The sequence below is a fragment of the Tripterygium wilfordii genome, chromosome 3 (genome assembly GCF_013401445.1).
Source record: "Tripterygium wilfordii isolate XIE 37 chromosome 3, ASM1340144v1, whole genome shotgun sequence".
Classification (NCBI taxonomy): Eukaryota; Viridiplantae; Streptophyta; class Magnoliopsida; order Celastrales; family Celastraceae; genus Tripterygium; species Tripterygium wilfordii.
In genome coordinates, this window is record NC_052234.1 from 13,750,106 (window position 1) to 13,772,994 (window position 22,889).

General features: G+C 37.7%; 3 protein-coding genes across 6 annotated transcripts; 2 read left to right on the forward strand and 1 right to left on the reverse strand.

Annotated features, from left to right (window-relative positions):
* The first annotated feature begins 530 nt into the window (after positions 1 to 530).
* On the forward strand, positions 531 to 10,135 carry LOC119993585. Its single transcript, XM_038840776.1, has 20 exons — positions 531 to 582; positions 1,178 to 1,891; positions 1,983 to 2,051; positions 2,135 to 2,333; positions 3,143 to 3,224; positions 4,775 to 4,891; positions 5,110 to 5,178; positions 5,331 to 5,412; positions 5,491 to 5,550; positions 5,691 to 5,743; positions 5,817 to 5,983; positions 6,451 to 6,634; positions 6,806 to 6,857; positions 6,997 to 7,053; positions 7,133 to 7,405; positions 8,023 to 8,087; positions 8,429 to 8,485; positions 8,619 to 8,712; positions 8,849 to 8,989; positions 9,665 to 10,135. Exons 2-20 carry the CDS (start codon positions 1,193 to 1,195, stop codon positions 9,773 to 9,775), a joined length of 2,631 nt encoding a protein of 876 aa, XP_038696704.1. The 5' UTR covers positions 531 to 582; positions 1,178 to 1,192; the 3' UTR covers positions 9,776 to 10,135.
* Positions 10,136 to 10,961: 826 nt separating this feature from the next.
* Positions 10,962 to 18,581, forward strand: LOC119995196 (arginine biosynthesis bifunctional protein ArgJ, chloroplastic). 3 transcript variants are annotated; one of them, XM_038841619.1, is made up of 17 exons: positions 10,962 to 11,137; positions 11,245 to 11,370; positions 12,100 to 12,223; positions 12,482 to 12,555; positions 13,056 to 13,100; positions 13,326 to 13,376; positions 13,483 to 13,551; positions 13,719 to 13,777; positions 13,994 to 14,063; positions 14,362 to 14,442; positions 14,525 to 14,611; positions 15,574 to 15,696; positions 16,133 to 16,195; positions 16,447 to 16,524; positions 16,598 to 16,743; positions 17,715 to 17,785; positions 18,349 to 18,581. In XM_038841619.1, the coding sequence occupies exons 1-17, from the start codon at positions 11,072 to 11,074 to the stop codon at positions 18,429 to 18,431; spliced, it is 1,416 nt and encodes a 471-aa protein (XP_038697547.1). In that variant the 5' UTR covers positions 10,962 to 11,071; the 3' UTR covers positions 18,432 to 18,581. The 3 variants fall into 3 exon arrangements, with proteins under 3 accessions (XP_038697547.1, XP_038697548.1, XP_038697549.1); XM_038841620.1 differs by lacking the exon at positions 10,962 to 11,137 and adding an exon at positions 11,888 to 12,002 and having other exon boundaries at positions 18,349 to 18,431; XM_038841621.1 differs by lacking the exon at positions 10,962 to 11,137 and adding an exon at positions 11,893 to 12,002 and having other exon boundaries at positions 11,259 to 11,370; positions 18,349 to 18,431.
* Positions 18,582 to 18,815: 234 nt separating this feature from the next.
* LOC119995198 lies at positions 18,816 to 21,537 on the reverse strand. 2 transcript variants are annotated; one of them, XM_038841623.1, is made up of 3 exons: positions 21,200 to 21,537; positions 20,294 to 20,706; positions 18,816 to 19,341 (listed from the first exon to the last, which is right to left on the reverse strand). In XM_038841623.1, the coding sequence occupies exons 2-3, from the start codon at positions 20,687 to 20,689 to the stop codon at positions 18,946 to 18,948; spliced, it is 792 nt and encodes a 263-aa protein (XP_038697551.1). In that variant the 5' UTR covers positions 20,690 to 20,706; positions 21,200 to 21,537; the 3' UTR covers positions 18,816 to 18,945. The 2 variants fall into 2 exon arrangements, with proteins under 2 accessions (XP_038697551.1, XP_038697550.1); XM_038841622.1 differs by having other exon boundaries at positions 18,816 to 19,344; positions 21,200 to 21,532.
* Between the last annotated feature and the right edge of the window lie 1,352 nt (positions 21,538 to 22,889).

Consider the following 22,889-nt stretch of genomic DNA (forward strand, 5'->3'; position numbering starts at 1 on the left):
ATTTTTAAAAATTTCACAAACATCGAAAAGAATAAAGCGCCTTTTAAAATGTAGTTTAGTTCATTTTTTAATACGTAGTCGTAGTTTATGAAACTTTCACAAATATAATTGTCATGAAAAAACAAAATACACATTTTCTCGTTTTTATTGTGATAATGGTGTAATGATCACTGATATTTTAGATCTTGAAACCAACTACGCACACTAAATATATATAAATTTAATTTAATTTTTTTTTTTTTAAAATAAAAAACACCTTGGCTCGTCCGATGCAAATGAAATGAACATCCAACGGTGTATTTTTCGAACCAATCATCCTTGCCGTCGTGTACACGGCAGCTATAGAACTCCTTACGTGTCCGGATCTTAGTAGTGTAGTGGGTCCTCAGCCAAATCATCTCAAACGAGGACCCACCTCGTTTATCCGCTTGTTTTCTCGTATCTTCCAAATCGTCAGCGTCCGTTTATTATTAATATTTTAATGGTTATTGTTTTTTGAAAATTTAAAAGGTCTTACTCTATATCTTCTCCCTTTTAGAGAAAAAAGTTAAATCTGTACCGCGAACCAAGCTTTTCGTTCTGGTTTGTTGCCGCTCAGCCCGTTCCCTCCCTCGATTTTATTGACCCTTTAAAGGCTAAACCCTAACCCTAACGCATCTTTCGCTTCTCGTTTTTGATTCCGAAAATTTGAAAACACTTCGTAAGGCTACGAATCTCAGATCTGGAAGCCTGTTATTGTTGATTGCTTTGATTTTACATCTGTTTTTGTTTGGCTTGATTCTGAAATTATTTTTGGTTTCTTTTTTTTAACCTCAGTGATTGATTGGTGGCTTGGTAGGGGCAGGAGGTTTGTAAATTGTTACAAGTGTTTGAAGGCTAGTTTTAGAAAGTTAACTGTTCAACCGTTATTGTCAGTTCTGAGTGCTTCTTTCGATTTATTTTGTGTATCCCTGGCTGATTTCGGTTTCTTAGGAAGTCTTTGGGGTTCGTGCTATGTTGTTTTGATTCTTTATGGTGGAGGAGATTTAAATTCAGCATCAATCTTGATTTAATTCCCGAATTCAGTTGGTTTGGGTTAAATTTAAGTTGATTTTCGGAGAATTAAGTTTTTGGTGTTTCTTCTTCGATCCTAACTCGTAGTCTACATTATCTGTGTTCATTGTTTCTTGGAATCTAGTCCAACGAATCTTGGATGGGAGAAGGGGCACTTTGTGTCGACGTCTTAAGAGATGAGGATATGGGGAATAAGAATTACGGTGGAGATGAATCAAAAAGAGACACTGAGTTTCTGGCAAGTGATAAGGAGGTGGAAGCTTACGACAAGCAAGTGAAAGAAGCTTCTAACGAGGAGATAAAATCCGAAGTTTCGAATCCCGCAGTTTGCACAAAAGGGAATGCATTTACTACTCAGGATATCACTAGTCAACTGGTTGAAATGTCTAGCAGTGCTCAAGTGGTTGGTTGCGGGGAAGCCACATCCTCTTGTGCCAGGAATTTAAGTGGAGAGAGGACCCTGACTGATGGAGAGCCTAGCTGTGGAGACAACAAGAGTTCTGTTTCTCACGTTACTTTGGAAATACCTAAGCATGTTAGCTCCACTGGAATAAGAAAAATTACCTTCAAGTTCAGGAAGAGAGAGGATGATTATGACATCCAGTCATCTGCATCATTGACTGAGTCTATTAGTAATGATGTGTTTAACTACTCCAACAATGGTGATTTGAGTCCAATAAGAAGTTGTCCAAGTCACCGTTATCTATATGCTCGCAATATGGAGTTGAAAATGTCTAAGAAGATTATTCCAATTAATTACCCTACAAATGTCAAAAAGTTGTTAGCAACAGGTATTCTTGATGGAGCTCGAGTCAAGTATATTTCTAATTCACCAGAGGTAATTTGTAACCGTTTTGTTTTATCCTCTTGCCAAGTTTTCAATTTCTGAATTACATTGGATTTATACTAATGGAATTGTTACATTGCAGAGACAGCTACATGGAATTGTTAACGGTGGAGGGTATTTATGCGGTTGTTCATCATGCCAATTCTCTAAAGTAAGTATGTCATTCATTTGTGCCGTTGCCGCTAGTTTGTACTAGGGTGAGTTGCCAACTGAGCCATTCTATTGTACAAGCAGATTCTCAGTGCTTTCGAGTTTGAGCAGCATGCTGGTGCCAAAACTAGACATCCAAATAACCAAATATTCTTGGAAAATGGGAGGCCCATCTATAGTATCATTCAAGAAATTAAAAGTGCTTCACTCTGCCAACTGGATGAAGTGATGAGGAATGTAGCTGGATCATCTATAAATGAAGATTTCTTCCAGATTTGGAAAGGTGATGACTGTATTTTGTCGTGATTGGATGGTTGATAAATCACCAGTCTGGCCTATTTTTCACAAGTCTGGATATGCTAGTATTGAAACAAAAGAAATCCATAAATCACCTAACAAATCCAAACCCTCGCCCAATGGGAGATATATTTGCTAAGCTTATTTAGGAATGGAATAGTTTAGAGGTGCATAATAGGCAGTAGGAAAATCTTTTTTCTTTTTTTTATCAGGATGTATTTATGAACAGTATAAGAATGAGGCAAATGATTAGTATGAATACTAGGAAATAGAATCTCTGTTAAAATGGAAGTTAACAAGTGTTGATGCAGTTTTCGGTGGTCCTTGGGCGCTAACCGACACCAACAGTGGAGGAAGCCTCCGTGGCTCTACACCTTACTTATCCCAGGGGGTGAGGCAGGACTCGAACCCCTTACCTCATTAAGGGAGGCGAGAGGTGAGAGGCGAGAGCCACTACCATTACACCAAGTGTAGGGTATCGTCAAGTAATGGTAGTGGCTCTTGCCTCTCGCCTCCCTTAATGAGGTAAGGGGTTCGAGTCCTGCCTCACCCCCTGGGATAAGTCAGGTGCAGAGCCACGGAGGCTTCCTCCACTGTTGGTGTCGGTTAGCGCCCAAGGACCACCGAAAACTGCATCAACAACAAGAGGCCTTCATAAAGTTTTGGTGGAATTCAAAGTTCACAATCTTGAGTGTGAAGTTCTAAAATTAAGATGGTTAAGTGAATAGAGAGTTCTGTGTTTCACTGTCATGGAGACATTTTCTCTTTTGCTCTGACTATCTTTATCTTGTGCAGCTAGTCTTCAACAGAGCCACGAAATGTATGGCGCAGATAACTATTCTGGCAGGCTTACTAGTTTTTCTCATTACCTTGTAAGGTATAAATTTAGACATAGCTTGTTTTAGTCTTTTTGATGTTTTCCCTGTGGAATAATTTTTTCCCATCTATATCTTTTCAAAACCATAGTCTTTTAGTTTCACAAGATAAAGAAAAGTTGGGTGCGTGTCAGTGCTAAATTATTGAATTATGAAACAGAGTTACTTTGTTCTCCATTTTGGCCGGATGCTGAGTCGTAATTATGCTTTTTAGTGGATAAATTACATAGGTTCAGGGTGTTGGAGCAGCCGCATGAAAAAGCAACAAAAGGAACTTAAAGAAAAACATCTATTTTGATTTATATGCTTATGTGCACATGTGTTCATAATTTGTCTACCTTTTGTAAGAAAGGTCCACTTTCTGTGAGGATTTATAGTACATTTATGTACTTGGTACTATCATCAACGGCCCTTATTTAACATGGTGAATTGGTGATCAATCAACTTATATAAATTTCTTTTATGAGAGTTTCAAATATAGAATTTAACTATGGGAGGAGGTAATTGCAAAGTTTTGATTAATTCTGGTGGATATGTGAAATAAATAATCAGTTTGGTCCTCCTGAAGCAAAAGGTTACAAATGCAATAAATTTGGCGTAAAGTAGTATTAGAACTTCTTAACTCGAAAAGATAGAGAAAATTGCAGTCTTGGTCTTTCAGGCTTCAGCACCGACAAACCATTGTTTTTTGAATCTGCAGGTCACAGCTCTCTCTCTCTCCCCTCACCCCCCTCTGTCCCTCTGTTGCTCCCTCCCTTTTCTCCCAATTTCCAATCTCTTTCTCTTGGCTGTGTTGATCGAGGTGGAAATCAAAGATATAAATAGCGGCTGAGAAGTTCTAACCAGGATTTAGGGATTCGTGGCCCGAGTTGTGACTTTTTCGGATTGTACCTGTGAACCATTCCATATCTTTTACTAAATCTTTCATACACAGCGTTGTGATTCTGTTGATTGCCGGGCAAATTCTCTGATGGGTGGAATTAATTTTTTTTTTCTAGGTTTACGATGGAAAAGTTGTTAACAGTTCTCGGATATTTATGTTTTTATTTACTTTTGCTGTTGAGCGTATTTAGTGGCAAAGATTTTGTGCACATGAAGTGCATATGGCTAGTTAGGAATCTGAATTCTATCTCTTATAGAACTTTTATGGTCCTCAGTTTTTGACTATTTTGCACTGGCCGTCAAGATACCTCATTACACTTCTGAGACCATCTGTATTTGAGAAGCAACATAGACAGAGTTGAGAGTACATCGTGGTTTCCAAATATTTGGACTAAAGCTTAGATGACGATAATCAGGATATCTAAATTTGAATCCTGTGATTTGAAGTGAAAATTTCCATGTTACATGATGCTCAATGTGATTAGATTTTGCATAATTTATTGTTCTTTAGTTGCATGTTCATGATACTTTGACGACTTACAGATTTTGCTTTTGCCTTACAAGTGAACTCTTACATGGTGTTTGCTGGCCCAACAATGTCACTGCATCCATTCAACATATTGTCTTGGTGTCTCTGTTGCCTAAAAAACTTTCTTCTTTGAACATGCAGTTGTCAAGATTCAGAAGAAAGCTTTTGTGCTACTCCAAGTCCTTTTTCATTAAACAACCCAATTAGAGAGCAGATATACATGGAGAATTCAGTAGAACAGAAACAGGCAGTTAAGAGGTTTGTTTTCTGTCTGTATCTGTATGTTTATGTCCTCAGCATTGCTACGTAGCTCTGACTAGTGGTAATTCATTCAAAAGCTGACACCCCCCTCCTCTGCCACGGGGGCGGGGGCAACAATCACACGCCAGCCCAAAAGTAAAAGTTAAGACCCTTTTCTTAAATTTCAAAAACATATGTTGTTCTATCTTAGTTACTGATGTTTCACTTTAATACAGACCTAGACATTTAGTTTCTAAAGCAGATGAGCAGCGAAAGAAAACTGCTGATGGTGACGTCAAGAAAAGGTGCTTGTAAATGTCTCTGCTTTCATCATATTCTTTTCCTTTTCTCTTCACCCCATCTTTGTGTGCTTGCTACTTCGCTATTATTGAGTTCTGTTTTAGTTTCAGAGATTCATTTTGTTTAATTATTCAAGTTGAAGTTTCCTCATAAACAGGGATAACGATTTACATCAGCTGCTTTTCAAGTCGAATGGTCTTCCAAATGGGGCTGAATTGGCTTATCGGGTGAAAGGACAGGTAATTACATCTATGTTGTTGGTTTATGTCCTTCTGGATTCTGCACTGTTTGCATTGTTAAACTTGTGTTCTCTCCAGACATTGCTTGAGGGCTACAAGTATAAAAACGGCATAACCTGTCGATGCTGCAATGAAACGGTAATATGCTTGGCTGCTCTGTAAGGCAGATCAAATTTAAGATTTGGACTTAATGCCGAGTCATCTCAACTACCCTCTTTCTTTTTTTGATTGAACTACTCTCTTTTTTGTGTGTTAAAACAACTTTTCTGTATGAACAGATCAGCCCTTCGCAGTTTGAAGCTCATGCTGGGATGGCTGCCAGACGTCAACCGTAAGTAGTTTTTAAAATATTCATTTTTTTTTGTCGAGTCATTGAGTCTGTCATTTTTAATCCACTTTTGCAGCTATCGTCATATCTACACTTCAAGTGGATCTACACTGCATGACATAGCAGTTTCTTTAGCCAATGGGCGAAGGCTTATTTCTGAGAACAGTAGTGATAGGTGTGCACATTGTGGGCGGCCGGAAAATCTTATTTTTTGCAATGGTTGTCCTCAGGCTTTTCATGCAGGTGAATACTTTGCTTCCTGTTGAGTTTTTCTGTATTTATTTCTGATGTATTTGATATTCTCTTGTAAAATCTTTTCTGTTCCCCTTTTCCTTTCGACTTCAGTTTTCTCACGCTCCTTAAACCTTTCCCCCTTTTGTTCCTAGTGATTATATTGTGATAGCACATGTCCAATATGGTGGGGTATCGCATTTATTTTAACAAAACCAAGTCCTGGTATTTCTTTCCCATTTTGCGTGTGTTGCTGTTTGTTGAAGTTTTAGACTGACAGACAATCACATTAGATTATATTTCTACTTCTTTTTTTTCTTTCTTTTTAGGAGAGTAGTTAGTTTATTAGAAGGTGATAAAACAGTTCATCCTTTAAATTGATGGCGTGTTAAGTCTATATGATTCTTTTCTTTGCGTGGTGATTTATGGTCTGGATTTCTCGATCCTCTCTAATCCTTTTGGATGTGTTTGAATTGCAGAGTGTTCGCAATTAACGTTCCATTCCGAAGGTGATTGGCTTTGTCAAATTTGTTTGGAAAAATCTGGCCATGGCAGAAAAGCTTCTGGTGGAGAATCTTCAATTAAGGAAAGTCCTATTGTTATACGGTTGACTAGAGCTGCTAAAGATCGTGATTTTAAAATTGGGGGTTGTGTTATTTGCAGGTTGGTTACTCTGGATTTTTAATTCTACATTTTTAGATATTGAGAATTTCATCATCTCTCTCCGTTGATTTGCTTAAATCGATCTTCTTTAGTTTAATTGCTAACTTCATGTTATCTTTGCCTTTTTTATGCTAACTAAGTTCTTACAACTTCCTCTTTTGGATATATCAGACAGCATGATTGCAGTTCTGTTGGTGATCGAAGAGTTATTTTATGCGATCAGGTATGCTTGTTAATATTTTTTTCTTAGATGATCCCCTCCTTTCTCTCCTCTTTTCTCATATATGATCAGATACAATCAATTTTTTCTTCAAGTTTTGAATTTTCCTCTTCTTATCATTATACTCTATTTTTCTTTGTAGTGTGAGAAGGAATACCATGTTGGCTGCTTGCGAATCAGTAAAGTATGTGATCTAAAAGTAAGCTCTAAGATGTTAGAATGAACATTTTAAAGTTCAGCTTGGGGGAATGTATAATTTTCTTGCGTCATATTGATAGGTAATTCCCAAGGGTGCCTGGTTCTGCTGTGATGAATGCAAGACAATCCATGCAACTCTAAAGAGTTCTATTTCCAGTGGGGCAAAGATGATTCCAGCTTCATCATTAGATACAATAAACAGGAAGCATGTAGAGAACGGGTTGATTATTGATGGAACTGCAAGTGATGTTCAATTTCAAATTGTACGCGGGAAAGCCCAAAGGACAGGCAACCGCGGGAAAGACGACTGCAATCATGAGTCATTGCTTGATGATGCTTGTGCAATATTTACTGTGAGTTTTTATCGCTAGTTTGAGATGACATCTGCATTTTACCCAAACTAATTTCTCAGTTAACAAGACATAGTGAATTTGCTCCTCTTAATTTATTTCAGTTGAATTATCTTTGGCATATGTCATACTTACTAAAATGCAAAACGGCACCTTTATTTGCTTGGTGACATTCTTTTTTTTTTGGAATCGTGTCATGGTGGAGGATTAAATTTGTCGAGTATCTGATGTCACTTACTGGGGAAATCAAACATGTGGAGAATTAAATGTTGAACTTAGAATAATTCTGATGTTTCTTCTGGCATAATTGGGTATATACCATGCCATTGGGGGACATACCTTTTTGGGGAGGAATGGGTTTCTTTGATGTTTCAATGGGTTGTGCTGTTGATCTTTGGTGAGGTATAGAAGGCATCAAGACTTTAGCATAAGTGTGATTCTGGTCAAGATTCTGTATCATACTCAGTTACTCACTATGTAATATTTGAACCACTATGTTTGTCACCTGGACAAGTTGATTATTTAGCATGTCTGATCGTGAACATTGATTTTTTTTGTCAAGTATACTAATTGATTTTTTTTCGTATTGTTTTACCTTATGGTGCATTTTCTTTTCACAGGAGTGTTTTGCTCCAATCAAAGTAGCGAAACGCAAGTGTAACCTAGTTCCCATAATGGTCTCTGGGTAAGTTACCTTCCATTATCTGCTCTGGGCCACACTTTTACTGGCTTTCTGTTGGCCTTTATTTTAAGGAAAATGTTTTGCGAGGATATATCAATTTCATCAATTCTATACCATACATATGCATGTCTATGGAATGTCAGTAAAAAGCCAAGGCAGTCCTGATAATGTTCATGAACGGATGAGTGTTACTAAGCACAACTATATTCTATTATGGATGATCATTTGTTGGGTTGAAACTGTATGCCTTTTTTGCTGTAATTTTCTGTAAATTGTTAGTCTTATTGTTGGACTGGGTTACAAATGTGAGTTATCTGACACAATCATTTCTTTTGGACTTTCAGGAGAAAGATATTAGACCAAGACTTTGGGGGGATGTATTGTGTATTATTGACTGTAAAGTATGTTACTTTCCTGGCTTTGTGATTCTGGACTTTGTTTCATTCTATTTTATTCATGCTGAAATGTCTCTCTCTCTCTCTCTTCCCCCCTTCTCTTGGTGATCTTTCTATTTCACTGTCAATGTATGGACAGATCTGCTGTTGTATCCGCTGGCCTCCTGAGAATCTTTGGCCGGGAGGTTGCTGAGCTTCCTCTGGTGGCCACCGCTAAAAAACATCAGGGGAAGGTATGAATTTGTGCTGGGCTGGAGTGTGTGCTTTGCTTTACACCTGGTTTCTAATTTTCCATATTTAATTTTTCTCTAAGGTCTGCGCTTATTAATGATAAAGTAGAACTTAACTGTTTGTAATTTTCATATCTAGGGTTATTTCCAAGCACTCTTTGCATGCATTGAAAGGCTTCTTTCCACCGTAAAAGTGGCAAAGCTGGTGCTTCCTGCAACCAAGGAAGCTGAGTCCATCTGGATGAACAGATTTGGCTTTAGAAAGATGAGTGAGGAGCAAGTAAGTGTCTTACCTAAAAGTAGGTAAAAGTAGGTTGATGTGGAGTAATGTTTCTTACGAAATGTGATACCGTTTTTGGTTAATGTGGTAACAATGTTATGGTGTATGTTTTGATGCCCAAATCAGCCCAACAATGTAGATTTCAGAAGACATGATGATAAATATCGTCTAGTTTAATCTGGGTAGTTGCTGTGCAGTATGAAAGCAGTAAAGTTGCCAAATGTCAATTCAGTTAACGCAGGTTCTTATGGCATTTTTGCATGAAATAGCTTATTCTTAGTAGTCAAGCTAGTGCACTCCACCTGAAATTGGTTCATTTATGGTAGATATGAAAGCAATTGTATAAAATTGATTGTTGGCTTTGCAATAAAATGGAAAATCAGAAAGTACCGCACCCTGTAGATGGAATTTGACTGATTTTTTTATGTTGGTTGCAAAAAGATCTTGTGCAATTTTCTTCTATTTGTTTTCACTGGACTCACATTTTAGCAAATAGCAATGTGCACTTCATGCTCGAGAAATAGTAATTGTGAATTATTTCAAGAGTGATCTTGTACATATTTGGAAATTTTCTTCTATGTCGTGTTGTGTGTGTGTGTGTGTTTTTTTTTTTTTCCTTCTGGTCATGCCATGATTAGGAAAGGCTGATGATTTACCATTTTTTGTTTGCAATAGTTATTCAGGTACCAGAGGGATTTTCTGCTAGTGGTTTTCAAGGGAACGTCAATGCTGGAGAAGGAAGTGAGGAGGATAGAGGGTCCCCTAAGAGGAGTTCAAAAAATTTAAGCTTAGGCCTTAGGGTTGGCATTTGCTTTTGATTAGCCATTCCTTTTTGAGATTTTGCTGCAAGATCTGTTGTTTGGCAAAGCGGGCAGCTGCCTGAGGTTTTAGTGGATGCATGGGCATGAATTTTTATTTTTATTTTTTGTATATTTGCCTTTGTGGTTCATTTTACTTTCCCAAATAAAAGGAAGAAAAACCACACAAAAAATTGCCGTGTTTACCGCTGAAAGATTGGCTTTTGAAATGTTCTCCCGCTGATGGGAGAAAGTGGGATGAGAGTTTAGAATAATCCTTTTTGATTGTATGCTGAAGGATTTTCGTTTCCTCTTTTCATTGATTATCATGATTGAAATTTATAGTTAAGCTCCAGATTTTCATGAAGGTAATTTTAAGCACTGAAAGGAGAACTGATGTGATATATCGAATAATTGTAGAATGAGCGAATTCGACTCGAAAGGAAGGAGAGCAGTTTTTTTGGGAAAAATTCATTGAGAAACTTAAATATAAATTAATTGCACGCCAGAATATATCTGGAAGCTTAAGACGACGAAGGGTTTTATCAGCCTCAAACCGCCTGCATTCAGACTCCCTGTTAATTATATGTTCCTTTTGAGCTTGTTTTCTTGTCAAGAGAGTTGACAGTCAAAACGGTCCCCAAGTGCACCCCTACACTACTTTAAAAACACCCAAAAGCCCACCAAAGCCCAGCCTGAGTTTCACAAGCCCAATGCTGAAGGGTGAACATTATTTACATTTCATTTTTTACTAACCACACCCTAGTCTAATGTGTTTTTAAAGGGTTAATGTCTAGTGTGAAGAATGAACATCCCATTTTTTTACTAAGTACATCCCAATCTAGTGTGTTTTTAAAGGGTTAATGTCTAGTGTAAAGGATAAACATTATTTGTATCCCATTTTTTATAAATACATTACAGTTTAGTGTGCTTTTAAAGAGTTAATGAGATGTATTTAATAAAAAATATGGTGCAAATAATATTCATCATACTGAAGTTACAAATATTCATCATTTTATTCAGAGATTAACATTATTTGTACCTCACTTTTTTATTAAATATACCTATTAACACTTTAAAAAAGTGGAGTATACTTAATAAAAATCAGAATATATTTAATAAAAAATGAGGTGCAAACAATATTAATTTATTCAGACCCAAGACCCGATATACATGAGCCTTGCGAAACCAACTAAAACCCTAAAATTACATTTCAGTTTTAACAACGCTTCAGCCTTCAAAGTTAAAATCACCCTCCCCCCTGATAGTCTCGCGAGATACAAGTATGTATACGTGCTCCCCGCACAATCTGTATCCGTCTGTGAAATTCCACGACCTCCGTGTTGTGAAGGTCAGTCCCTACTCTCTACTCTTCCCGTCTCCAATTCTGTTCCAGAAAATTTGAGAAAAGCAATCAAACAGATTGTCATACGTGTTTTTTTTAATTGTGTGATGCAGACCCGGAGCTCCTTTGCTTCTTTTAGGAGAGACTATAGGATATTTGCAGTGGCGAAGAGCGTGAATGAAGCCTCTAATTATATACCAGCCGCTCCTATTTTTCTCCCCGAGGGGCCGTGGAACCAGGTGCCCTCATATTACTTAATTCTTTGCTTATCCAATAAGGAGACCACCTATGCTTTGTTTATTTACCATTTTTACTTCGCGTTTGCTCGTTTTCGATCCTTATTGTAAGACATTTCAAACTAGCGAATTACCTCGAGTAAGCCTTACCGGGAGGCATATTTCTATCTCACCTTATTTTTATTAGCTTCTGCGATATTTTTTATTCTTTCCCAGCATATTTTATGGTTTAGTGTTATTTCACTTTCAATATTTTGCGCTTGATATGCTTTTAAAAAAAAAATAAATTTGCGCTTGATACTATCAAAAGAATTATTGATTGTTTGTTTCATTATCTGGTTTAGAATTTGGTAGCAAAACATTTAAGATCTTCAAGGATATCTGATGATGGCATTAATCCAAACACCATGTAAAATTTTATTTTCTGTGTGCTATTATTGCAAGTCATGTCCTGTAAATCTTATTCTGTTTGAGATAGTTGACTTATTATTGCCTGTAATTCCATATAATTTTGTCCCAGAGAAGGCTGACTTCCTCATTTATGCATTGCCTGAAGTCAAGTATGACTTTCTCTAACATCCATTTTATTTGAAAAGGCGAATGTTCCTCATATTTCCGAAATGCTTTTGATGGGGGTAGGCTCTTATATCAGTTGTGCTGATTGGCACCAGAATTTTATTAAGGCTATCAAAGTATCAAGAATTCCACTTCACTGAGGTTATTTTTGCGTAGATTCCCGGGGGAGTTACAGCTGCAAAAGGATTCAACGCTACAGGCATGTATGGAGGGCTACGTGCCAAAGGAGAGAAACCCGATCTGGCACTAGTTACTTGTGATGTTGATGCCATTTCAGCAGGTCAGTTTTTTTTTTTTTGGAGATAGGTGTGGTTGCTTTTACTTTAAAAATGATTTTGACTCCGGTTAATAATTACCTTCCGAACATGTCGTTTAATCTGCTTTAGATTGCTTTTGTTTGAAAACTTTGTAGTGTTAATAATATTAAGATTGAGTATAGGAAATTTATTATTGGCTTCAAAAAATATGTGAAAATTTATTGATAGGAAATTTTTGTTGATGACTAATTTTTTTTAAACCACTAATTGGCTATTTCCAGGGGCATTTACTACAAATGTTGTGGCAGCTGCACCGGTCTTGTATTGCAAAAATGTGTTGAGCAATTCAGAAACGGTATGGCAGCATATCTCGCTAAACTGTTTTCTATGACTAGTGAATCAGATAAGGGAAGACTTCTGGTTACCTTTTATTAGATTTTATACATTTTATTCTGAAACATTAATGTGAGGGTTGACACGTTTATACTCGTCAACCTTTTGCTTTTTTGGGGCATTTTCTGGTTTGCTCATTTGGGGCATTTTTTAGATGAAATTAATATAAACTGGTTGGTTGTTGCTGCCCTTTCGTGTGGTTCACTTGTTAATCTAGCATTGATATGTGAAAATATTTGACGAAAGAATTGGCTTGACGTGGTTGGTTTGAAATTAAGGGTTGAATGAACTTATGAACGTGATTTGTGGTTTATCCCTTCTTCAGTGCCTGATCTGAATTTCCTGTACTGGAGAGTCCCACTGATATACCATGCCATTGTTTTCTTGATATTTTCTATCTAAACGTAAATTTCTTGTTTACTCTGACTCAACTCCTCACAACTTCATTGTGCTAATTTTCAGGCTCGTGCTGTACTAATAAATGCTGGTCAAGCCAATGCGGCAACGGTAAGATATATTATGAAAGCTACATGCTGGATATTAAGTCTTGCCCTACTGTCATTCCTCGTCCAAAATTAATTGCATCTCATGTGTTAATTGCCTCATCTAGGTTTATATGCTAAGAAAGTTATCAATTTTTTCTTCACTTTTGTGATTTTGGACTGTCCATCCAAAAATTTGGAGATCCATGAGTGCCCTCTTATGACTTAAAGATCTTCCTATGATATTCAGGGTGACACGGGGTACCAAGACGTGCTAGAATGTGTCGACAAACTGTCTATGGTATATGGTCTTTAGCTTAAATAAATCCTTGTTCTCATGACTTGTCCTATATAGACTGGATTTGCAGTCAGTTTTCCTCATTGGTGGCTTTATTTATGGCAAACAGCTACTTAAAACAACGCCACAGGAAGTGTTGGTTGAATCTACGGGTGTTATTGGTCAAAGAATAAAAAAGGTAATGACCAGGGTTTTTGTGTTTCTGCTTGTTCTGATGATTGTATTAAAATGCCTCTCCTGTTTCGTTTTGAAAGTTAACAGTTCGATGCAATAATTATTTTCCTGGTCATCTCATCATATGATTCCAGCATACCTTGATATTTTCATTTATCATGCCTTATACAGGATGCACTCCTAAATTCCCTTCCAAAACTCGTTAATTTGCTCTCATCATCAACTGAGGGGTAATTTTATGTCTTTCTCAATTAACTCCCGCTCAACAAGTTGACATGATTTCTTTTTTTTTAAAAGAACCTCATGCGCTTCTGAGCAGTTTCCATTTCCTTTTATAACAAAACTATGTATCTTTGAATACTTTCCTAGGTAAATGATTTTTTCTCATTAAAATTCAATTTTCTTTTCTTAAAGGTTAAAGTTGAATCCGATAATCCATTATGCAGGGCAGATTCTGCAGCAGTGGCGATCACAACGACTGACCTTGTGAAAAAAAGTGTTGCAATTGAATCTCAGGTGTTCAATTCTTTTTATATCCCCTGTATTCCACTATTTTACATGTCGCCTATTCTGGCACATGTTATAGTTGATTGTCATTAGCATGAGTGCCATATGGGCCGTATGGCCCATATATGTTTCGTAGACTACTGGGCATGTAAATTTTTTGCTTTTTTCCTCACATATTCTGATAGAGGGTCTTTTGTGGATAATGGGTAATGACCTTGAGTATGAGATTGCCTGAAGTTCTGAGACTCTTGAATATTGATATTTTGCTAAAGAAATGTGATGTTATATAGCTTCCTGAATTTCTCAGGTTGGCGGGAGAACTATAAGAGTAGGGGGGATGGCAAAAGGGTCCGGGATGATCCACCCAAATATGGCTACCATGCTTGGCGTACGGCGCTTCTACTGCTGTTTTTTTTTAAAAATGTTTTTGGTTGATCGCATATTTTTTTTGATGGTGATATCTCTTTCAGGTAGTGACGACTGATGCCCTTGTTAACAGTGATGTTTGGAGAAAGATGGTTCAGGTGGCAGTTAACAGGAGTTTCAATCAAATAACTGTATGTGACATCATTGTTCTTACTAGTCGTATTGGTTTCTTAATGATTGTTAGCTTTTCAGTACCAGAGATGGGGCTAGGAAAATTAGTTGGATATTAATGCTTTGACGGTTAATTAATATAATCTAGTGACAAGCATACCCCTTCGCCTTCTGAGTTCTCTGACCTTTCTTCTTCTCCTAATGAACAATAATGGAATATAAATATCAGAGCTATTTACCACTTACAACCTTGCGATAAGCTTTTTCTAATAATATTCTGCTGGATGATTGGAATTATACTTTGGATACCTTCAAAGGAGCCAGAAGAACAGTATATGCTTTTTTGGATAAATGAAATTCCATTTGAAAACAAAAGGGGCAAAAAATACATAAAGAATAAGACAAATAATCTAAACTGCTAAGCACAGGAGAAAAGAGAGAAACTGTGACCTTTTACTCAAATAGAAGTTGTTTTCTCTCCTCTTTAAAATGTCTTTGCCTCTTGTTTTGATGGATTTTCTTTTGCACTGAACCTGCTCGAGTTTCCGGCGTATGTTTCTGCAATCTCTCTATACCTGTTTGTTCTTTCACTCTCTATATTTTCATCTTTTTTGACCAATATGTGGTCATCTATGTTTGAAATTTATTTTTGAACTGAATATATTTGGTTCTGCATCTTGTTATCCTTGGAACTGAAAGAGAACAAAACCAACCCTAGCCATAGGAGTTATTCTGGGTAGATAAAAGACTCCGGCATCAGGCCTCATATATAGGGTTGAATAATTGTAGTCCTTTATTGAAAGATTTGGTGCATAGTATTTGCTTAAAAATCATGGTCGCAGATATGCTTTCCTTTTTTCAATTAATAGGCATTCAAAATTTACTATTGCCTTTTTCTTTAGCTGATTTTTTTAACTGAACCTGACTTGTGGGATGGTGACTATTATAATGCATCAGGATGGCTGATATGGTTTTGCTGCAGGTAGATGGAGATACTAGTACCAATGATACAGTCATTGCCTTGGCTAGTGGACTATCTGAATCAACGTTGATATCTTCTCTGAAATGTCAAGAGGCAATAGAGCTTCAAGCTTGCCTTGATGTGGTATGTTCACTGAAAATTCCATTCTATCACTCTCTTGTATGATCCAGATGTATATGCCTCTGCATGTTCTGGACTCAGAGTTAGCCCTCTGATCGCAACGCAAGTTTTCGGTTTGCTAAATTAGGGGCCTGTTACTACTATTACGGTATTCTTTCCTTGTTTTGTAACTTTTACCTGTTCATCATTGGAGGCAACCCAGCTTTCTTTCTGAGGAATAATTGAAGTTCAATTATTTTTACTTTCTTATATTTTCCTTTTTATCCCTTTTCTTTTCGGCTTTTTTTCCATCTGCAAATGGGTAACTGAAGTTGCATAATTTGATTTGTTTTCTCTTGAAAGCTTTCAGACCTACAATTGGTCCAAGGGTGAAATGCCTTGTTGATTTTCCCTAGTCTTGGGCTTAATCCTCTAATTTTAAACATGCTTCCATTATCAGGTAATGCAAGGGCTTGCCAAATCAATAGCTTGGGATGGGGAAGGAGCAACATGCTTAGTTGAGGTTTGCGTATTTGAATGCTTTCATTTGTATGTTTTGTTTCATAATTGATCATAGAGCAATGTCAATAATCTTGAGGAATATTTTCTGGTTACTATACTGATTGAAAAGAAAAAGAGAGAGAAAGACCTCTAGATTCTGAAATTACTTTTTTTTCAATTTAGTCAATGCTTTGATCAGCATACAAACTAGAGGCGTTGGACATGCTGTACAGGGGTTATTGAAAGTTCTTAAGTGGACACTAAAATGTGTAGGTCACAGTGACTGGTGCCGATGGTGAGGACGAAGCAGCCAAGATTGCACGCTCTGTGGCATCTTCTTCACTTGTCAAGGTAAATTATGAAGATTCCTACATCCATTTGTTGATTTGGTAGCTGTGACTTATTGCTGTTATGATGCCATCAGGCTGCAGTTTACGGCAGAGATCCAAACTGGGGACGAATCGCTGCTGCTGCTGGCTATGCAGGGATTCCTTTCCCCCAAAACAAGCTTCACATTAGGCTTGGAGATATTGTGCTGATGCATAATGGGCAACCACTTCAATTTGACAGGTAGATTTTGTATCTATTCAAATAATGTCTCTTCTTTTGTATAACTAAGAGAAATGCATTGTGTAACTTCATGTTACATAATCTTGAACTTTGCACCATTTTGCTGCCTAAAAATTTCCTCCCAAAAGCTTTGATACGTGTTTAAGCCGTATTTGTAGATGTGCATTCCTTTTTGTTGTGAGTAGAAGTGTACGCGCATTCATGTGTGTGTTGATTTCAATGACTGTAAATTTGGAACCACTAAATCTGAAATAGCTTCAGACCTTGATTCTTCTTCTTGCTCTGTAAACTTGCATCACATCGTTCCGTGATCTATGTGACTATGACCTTTATGTCCTCTATTAATCCAATTTTAGTTTAGCTTCATCCTTGCTCTTGTTTGCTTCTCCTGGGCGCTTCAATGAAACTTTTTCCATTCACAACAAAAATCTTTGTTTTCACAAACGAAAAACTGTAAGCCACGACTCAATTTTTTTTCCCTGCCATGTAAATTGCATAACAAGTCACTTTATTCTCAAGGATTATTTAGCCTGTCCTAGTCAGCTTTGGCTACTTATGCTTTCTTTATTGATAGCCCATAAATCTGTAAACCGTGATACCTGATACCTTCCATGATAAGTGATCTGCCTCAGCCCAAAATGCAGTGACACTTATATTCAAGGAGATTTTTCTTTATGCCTATTGCCTAGGAGTTATTAGTTGACCCCATACTTTTGCGATTGAGGCTTCAATGATGATGGTGAATTATTAATAATTGTTAGTGGGTTTTGACCCTGTTTATTTCTACACCTGGAATCAGTCCATCCATCATAGGATATACAATAGAGAGGTATGGGCCATGGAGATGTAAGTGTTATTTAATGAGAGATCCACTATTCTGTTACCTCTCTCCTGTAAAGATTCCATTCCTATCTCTCGTCATTCTTTATAGCTCTTTCTGTCTCTCAAGTAACAAGCAAAATATATTTCAGGGATGCAGCTAGTGGCTATCTCAGGAATGCGGGTGACACCCATGGTACAGTTGGGATATACATTTCTATTGGTAAGCGTTTGGATATCAACAGAGCATGTATTGATTTATTATTTGCACTTCATATTGCAGACAGTGATTTGTACAGCATTCTCTCCACATCTGTGGAGATATTTATGATTTCTGAGGGTATCAGACTGGTTAATTTAGTGATGCTACGGGACTGAAAAAAAAAACACTTTGTGAAGCTACCTGCAGTTCTGTTAACAAACAAAATACGCCTGCACTAGGTTCACCAAAGTGGGTCAGGCTTGAGTCATCTTTACCTGGAGAGTTAGATGATGAAACATAAACATCGAAGCTCATTACCTTTCAATTTCCCGGATAGCAGATAGGGTTGCATTTGTTAGCTGCGGGTGATGTCTGGCACCCAATTAACTCGTAGGCTGTTAGCTGAGAATAGTTATGAGAAGTAACGGCCAAATCATATGAGAAATTTTTAGACACAATGTGATTCCATCATCCAAAAGCTGTATGTGATTGAACTTTGAAAGAGATTACGTGTCCGTGGTTCTCGGAAGTTTTTTCTGATCCTTGACTAGTCTGATTGCTCTCTCCTTTGTTTCCTGGAACAGGCGACGGCTTGGGCAATGGGCAGGCATGGGGATGCGATTTAAGCTATGATTACGTCAAAATAAATGCAGAGTACACCACATGAACCCATTGACATACCCCCTAGGTACACATTTTTCTGGACACCCTTATGCCATTCCAAAATAAAATCAGTGTATGCAATTGAGAGCAAAAGCCTCTCCAGATTAATTGATTAGTGCAATTTCATCACGTAATTTCTTGATATTGAAATCGACATCTTGTTCAAGAACGTTTTCGCATGATGTTTACAATCAGGGAGTTGACTCTTGAAATCTTGAACAATGATGTCATGCAATCATCCTAAGGCAACCATAAAATCAATTCACAGATTGAACATTCAGATAAGAATGCAAGCAGCCTTCTGTGTCAAAAAGGATGGTCCTGCAAAAAACAACGCCAGATTGCCAAAGCATTATATAAAAATATAGAGAAATCATTCTATACAAAAAAAAAAACAAAAACAAAAACAAATGTATTTTCCAACTCGAGAAAACATCCAAAGTTAACCAAATGTCACATATAACACAACTTATTTATCCACAAAGCCGGATAGAATGTTCTGAACGCAGACATAAAGCTCACAAAGCCTCGGCCACCGAATAATGCATATTGGAAACTGATTTCTTGAGGAAGCTGCCCCCACAGTAGTCTGGGCTACCTATACCAAAACCATCATCAGGACAAGCATCCAATGATCTATGAGATTTGTCATTTCCAGCCGCTTTGCGCAGTTGTTGCTTTTTCTCTTTGCCCCTCGAAAAGTTACCTTTCTGCCCTTTCTTTCCATTTTTCTTCTTGTTGTTATACTCATCATTACTCTTCCCTTTCCTGCACTTCTGCAGTTTTGTGCCTCTACTGATACAGTGTGATAAAGAGGTAGGGGGAGGATCATACACATCAGGGGCCCAATTCACAGTGAGCTTCCTGGGTTGTAGCCCCTGTTTCTCCCGGCTTCCCTTCATGGCAGATACAAGCTGCTGGGGGGAATATGATAAAAACTTGTAAGTACGAAAGAAGTGGAAAACTGGAAATATATCCTTGCCACATGAACAATTTCTTCTACAGACTTCCATATTAACACTCCACAAATTTTAACTTGCAGGCTCAGCCTGTGGGTACCACAATTATTGGCATTTATTACAGTGGCCTGAAGCATTTTTCATCAGTAAGAATTCGGGATGACATGTTTATATACTTTATAACCCTTCCAAGTAAATGGCTGCTATCAAAATCTTTGCCAACCTATCTTTCTAAACGCTCAGAAAGTGTGCATCCATCCACAAGTATGTTAAGTGTGTGACTCGTGTGGAGAGAGAGAGAGGATTAAGTGTGTGACTCGTCAACTAATTTATAGCTAAAAGTAAACCTACCTTGACCCATCCAACGACAAAATTAGATAAGAAATTAACTAGGTACTATATTTTCCCATCATCAGATACAGAAGTAGCAAGGACATAAACATGCGGATGGATATCTACGAAGATTACACCTCAATCAAAGAAGGCAGATGAGAAATTTGATAAAATCTAGAAAAACAAAAAATGCTACAAAGAACAGCAAACTCAACCAGTAGACAAAAAAACTACATATCCCCAGTAAAGTGAAAGTAGATAAGAAACCCCTTTTAACAAAAAGCATCATATTATGGTATTTGAATTCCATCCTATCCAATAATGCGATACAATAGTCAATAGTCTGGTTAATTTAGCAGCCGCAATCTCAATTGTGAATTGTGAATTGTGATAAATAAATTAGCAACTGGTCTAGGCTCAAGATTAGAGTTTGCATATCATCAGAAATTCTTACGCACAATCAACATTCTTTCCTGAAGATGATTGAACGTAACATAACCAAGACACAATATCATATCAAGCCAACAGTTCAATAACATTACAAAGCCAGTAAAACATACAAAAGAAAACTTACAGGCAGTGATGTTGAACGTTGTATCGGCTCTTCTGAGAACAACTGCTGTAAAGCTGTTTCAGGATCATCATCTTCTTCATTTGGAGATGAGATAGAAGATAGCATCGTAGCATTACATGGAAAAGTTGCACTCTTGCTCAAGACCTTCTGGCCAACTTCACCCTGGTATGGACTAAGATCGTCATAATCCTCCTCCGCATATTCCTCTTCTGCATTGCTGTCGTCATCCACATCAGATGCATCTTGTTCTTCAGTATTCAAGAACTTATCAAGATTGCTCTCAAAGTGATTCACCAAATCATCAGCAGTTTCATGGAAATGTTGCTTCCCACGAGATTTGCCACATGGACTGTCTAAATCAGAGACTGGCTTGTGCCAGTGAGAGCTGTTCTCCATCTTGCTGTAACCAAAAGCTAGGGGAACAAGAGATAACAACAATAAGCACACTGAAAAATTATGCAGTAGATATCATCACGCAGATGTTATTAATTAAGGCTATATGGTCATGTTCATGCATAGTTCACACAATAAAGTGGAAATCAGAGAGTAAACTTTCACAAATGAGATCCAAGAATTTCCATGCTGGAGAAAGAAAACATGAAAGTGGGAACGGTACTTTCATATTAAAAATACTAAAGCAAAATAGGGAAGAAGAAAAAATTGTACGTCAAGTTTTATTATGATTCTGAATGTTAGTTCCTTGCAAATCCACGAAAACTAATGAGACATTAACTTAAACAATGTCAAGGCAACAGACCACTGTAAGATGATTTCACAGACATATAATTCAACAAGCCAAGGAATTCAAATCCTACAAATAATCAATGTGGAATTAATGGCTAGAACTCTTAACACATAATGGGTTAAATAAGAAAAATCATAAACGGATATAAAACAGGAGAATACCTTCGATGATGTCAAGGCAACAGACAATAGTAACCTTGTAACCAAATTCCTCAGTAGTAGTCCTATCCTCTGGCGACGAAGACAAAAAGAAAGGAAAAAGAAACCAAGAACCCTAGAAGAAGAACAAAGGAAAACAGTAATAGAAGGTGATCAAACCCTAAGGTTAACTAAGATTACCACGTCGATCACTTTTTTCAAGATGTTTCAAACGATGAGAACAGAATCCACCATTAAACAGCGTTAAATAAGGAACCAATGGACGCAATAGGAATTGAATGGGTACCCAAGGCATTATAACGATGCTCTTCGAAACCCTACAGGATTGCCGCTAAGACCCTAATTTTGGCAACCTTTTCCCTGACAACAACAGTGAAAAAAGGAATTCGACTCCGAGAGGGAGAGGGTATTGAGATCGAAACCCAAAAGAATCGTGCCAATGATACGCGAGTTTAGAGTTAATCCATGACACGTAAACCCTAGAATTTAGAAACGGGAACAAGTAGACTGTAGAAGTAGGACGCGCACGAGAGGCAGGGAGATGGGCTGGGCCGATTTTGGTGTAATTTAATGGGTGTGGCCCAAATTATAAAGATGGCTATGGAAATTAGTTAGGCCGTTTGTTGTGCATACTGCATGATAGAGGAGATACACACACACAAAAGAAGAAAAGGAATCCACTGTTTTCTTTGTTTTATTATCCTCTTCTTCTTCCTCCTTTTCTTCGTGGGTACAGAAAGGAAGGAAGGAAGGATCCGGCAGAATACGGAAGGAAGATATTGAGTAACAACCTCCTTCGCGGTCGCACAATGGGAATCGTCACATTCACATACACAAAGGAAAGGAAAGGAAAGGAATCCAGTGTTTTCTTCTCCTCTTCCCCTTTCAGTGTCGTCTGTAAAATTATTATAACTCCATGCCAGAACATACTCTCATCACTTGTCCCATCTGCCATCTCCCCAGTCACTTATGGGCAGCACCCACCACCACAACCCTCTCCAACCTGATGCTTCTGCCATTGCAATTCAACTTCCAACTTCTTCAACACCCACACCCACCCCCACCCACACCCCCTCCTGAATCAAATATATGATCACTCCTACTCCTACTCCTACTCCTACTCCAACTGGGACCAACTAATTCAGATGGGTTTCATTGATCATCCCCATCACCAACTCCAACCAAACTACTACTACAATCACCCCTCAATTGCTCCAACCCCAGACCCTCTCAAGCTTTTCCACCACCTGCAATCAAATTCATCCATCTCTTTCTCAAATCCAATGCCTCAGACTGGATCCTCCCACGACCCACTGTTGCTTGCTGTTAGTGTCCAAGGTCCTTGATGAGCTTCACTTGGACCTACATCATCTTGCTGGAGGGCAAATCGGCAATTATAACACAAAGGTACATATTTACCCATGTTTGTTATAGTAACTACACAAATGGACACGTATCAATTCTTGCTCTATCGACTGCAGATTCGTGAAGGCTCTTCTGTGTATGACAGTGCCATATCCAACATGCTCCTTTGAGATTGTTGAAGGAGACTATGCCGTTCATCCCACCTACTAATAGCTGTATTACTGCCCTTTCAGAATCGTCTCTTTGAGTCCTCTACTTTGAGTAAAGAATAGGAGTATTGAACTCAATCTTATAGCACTTCTGCCTTGACCATTTCATGCTGGAAAAA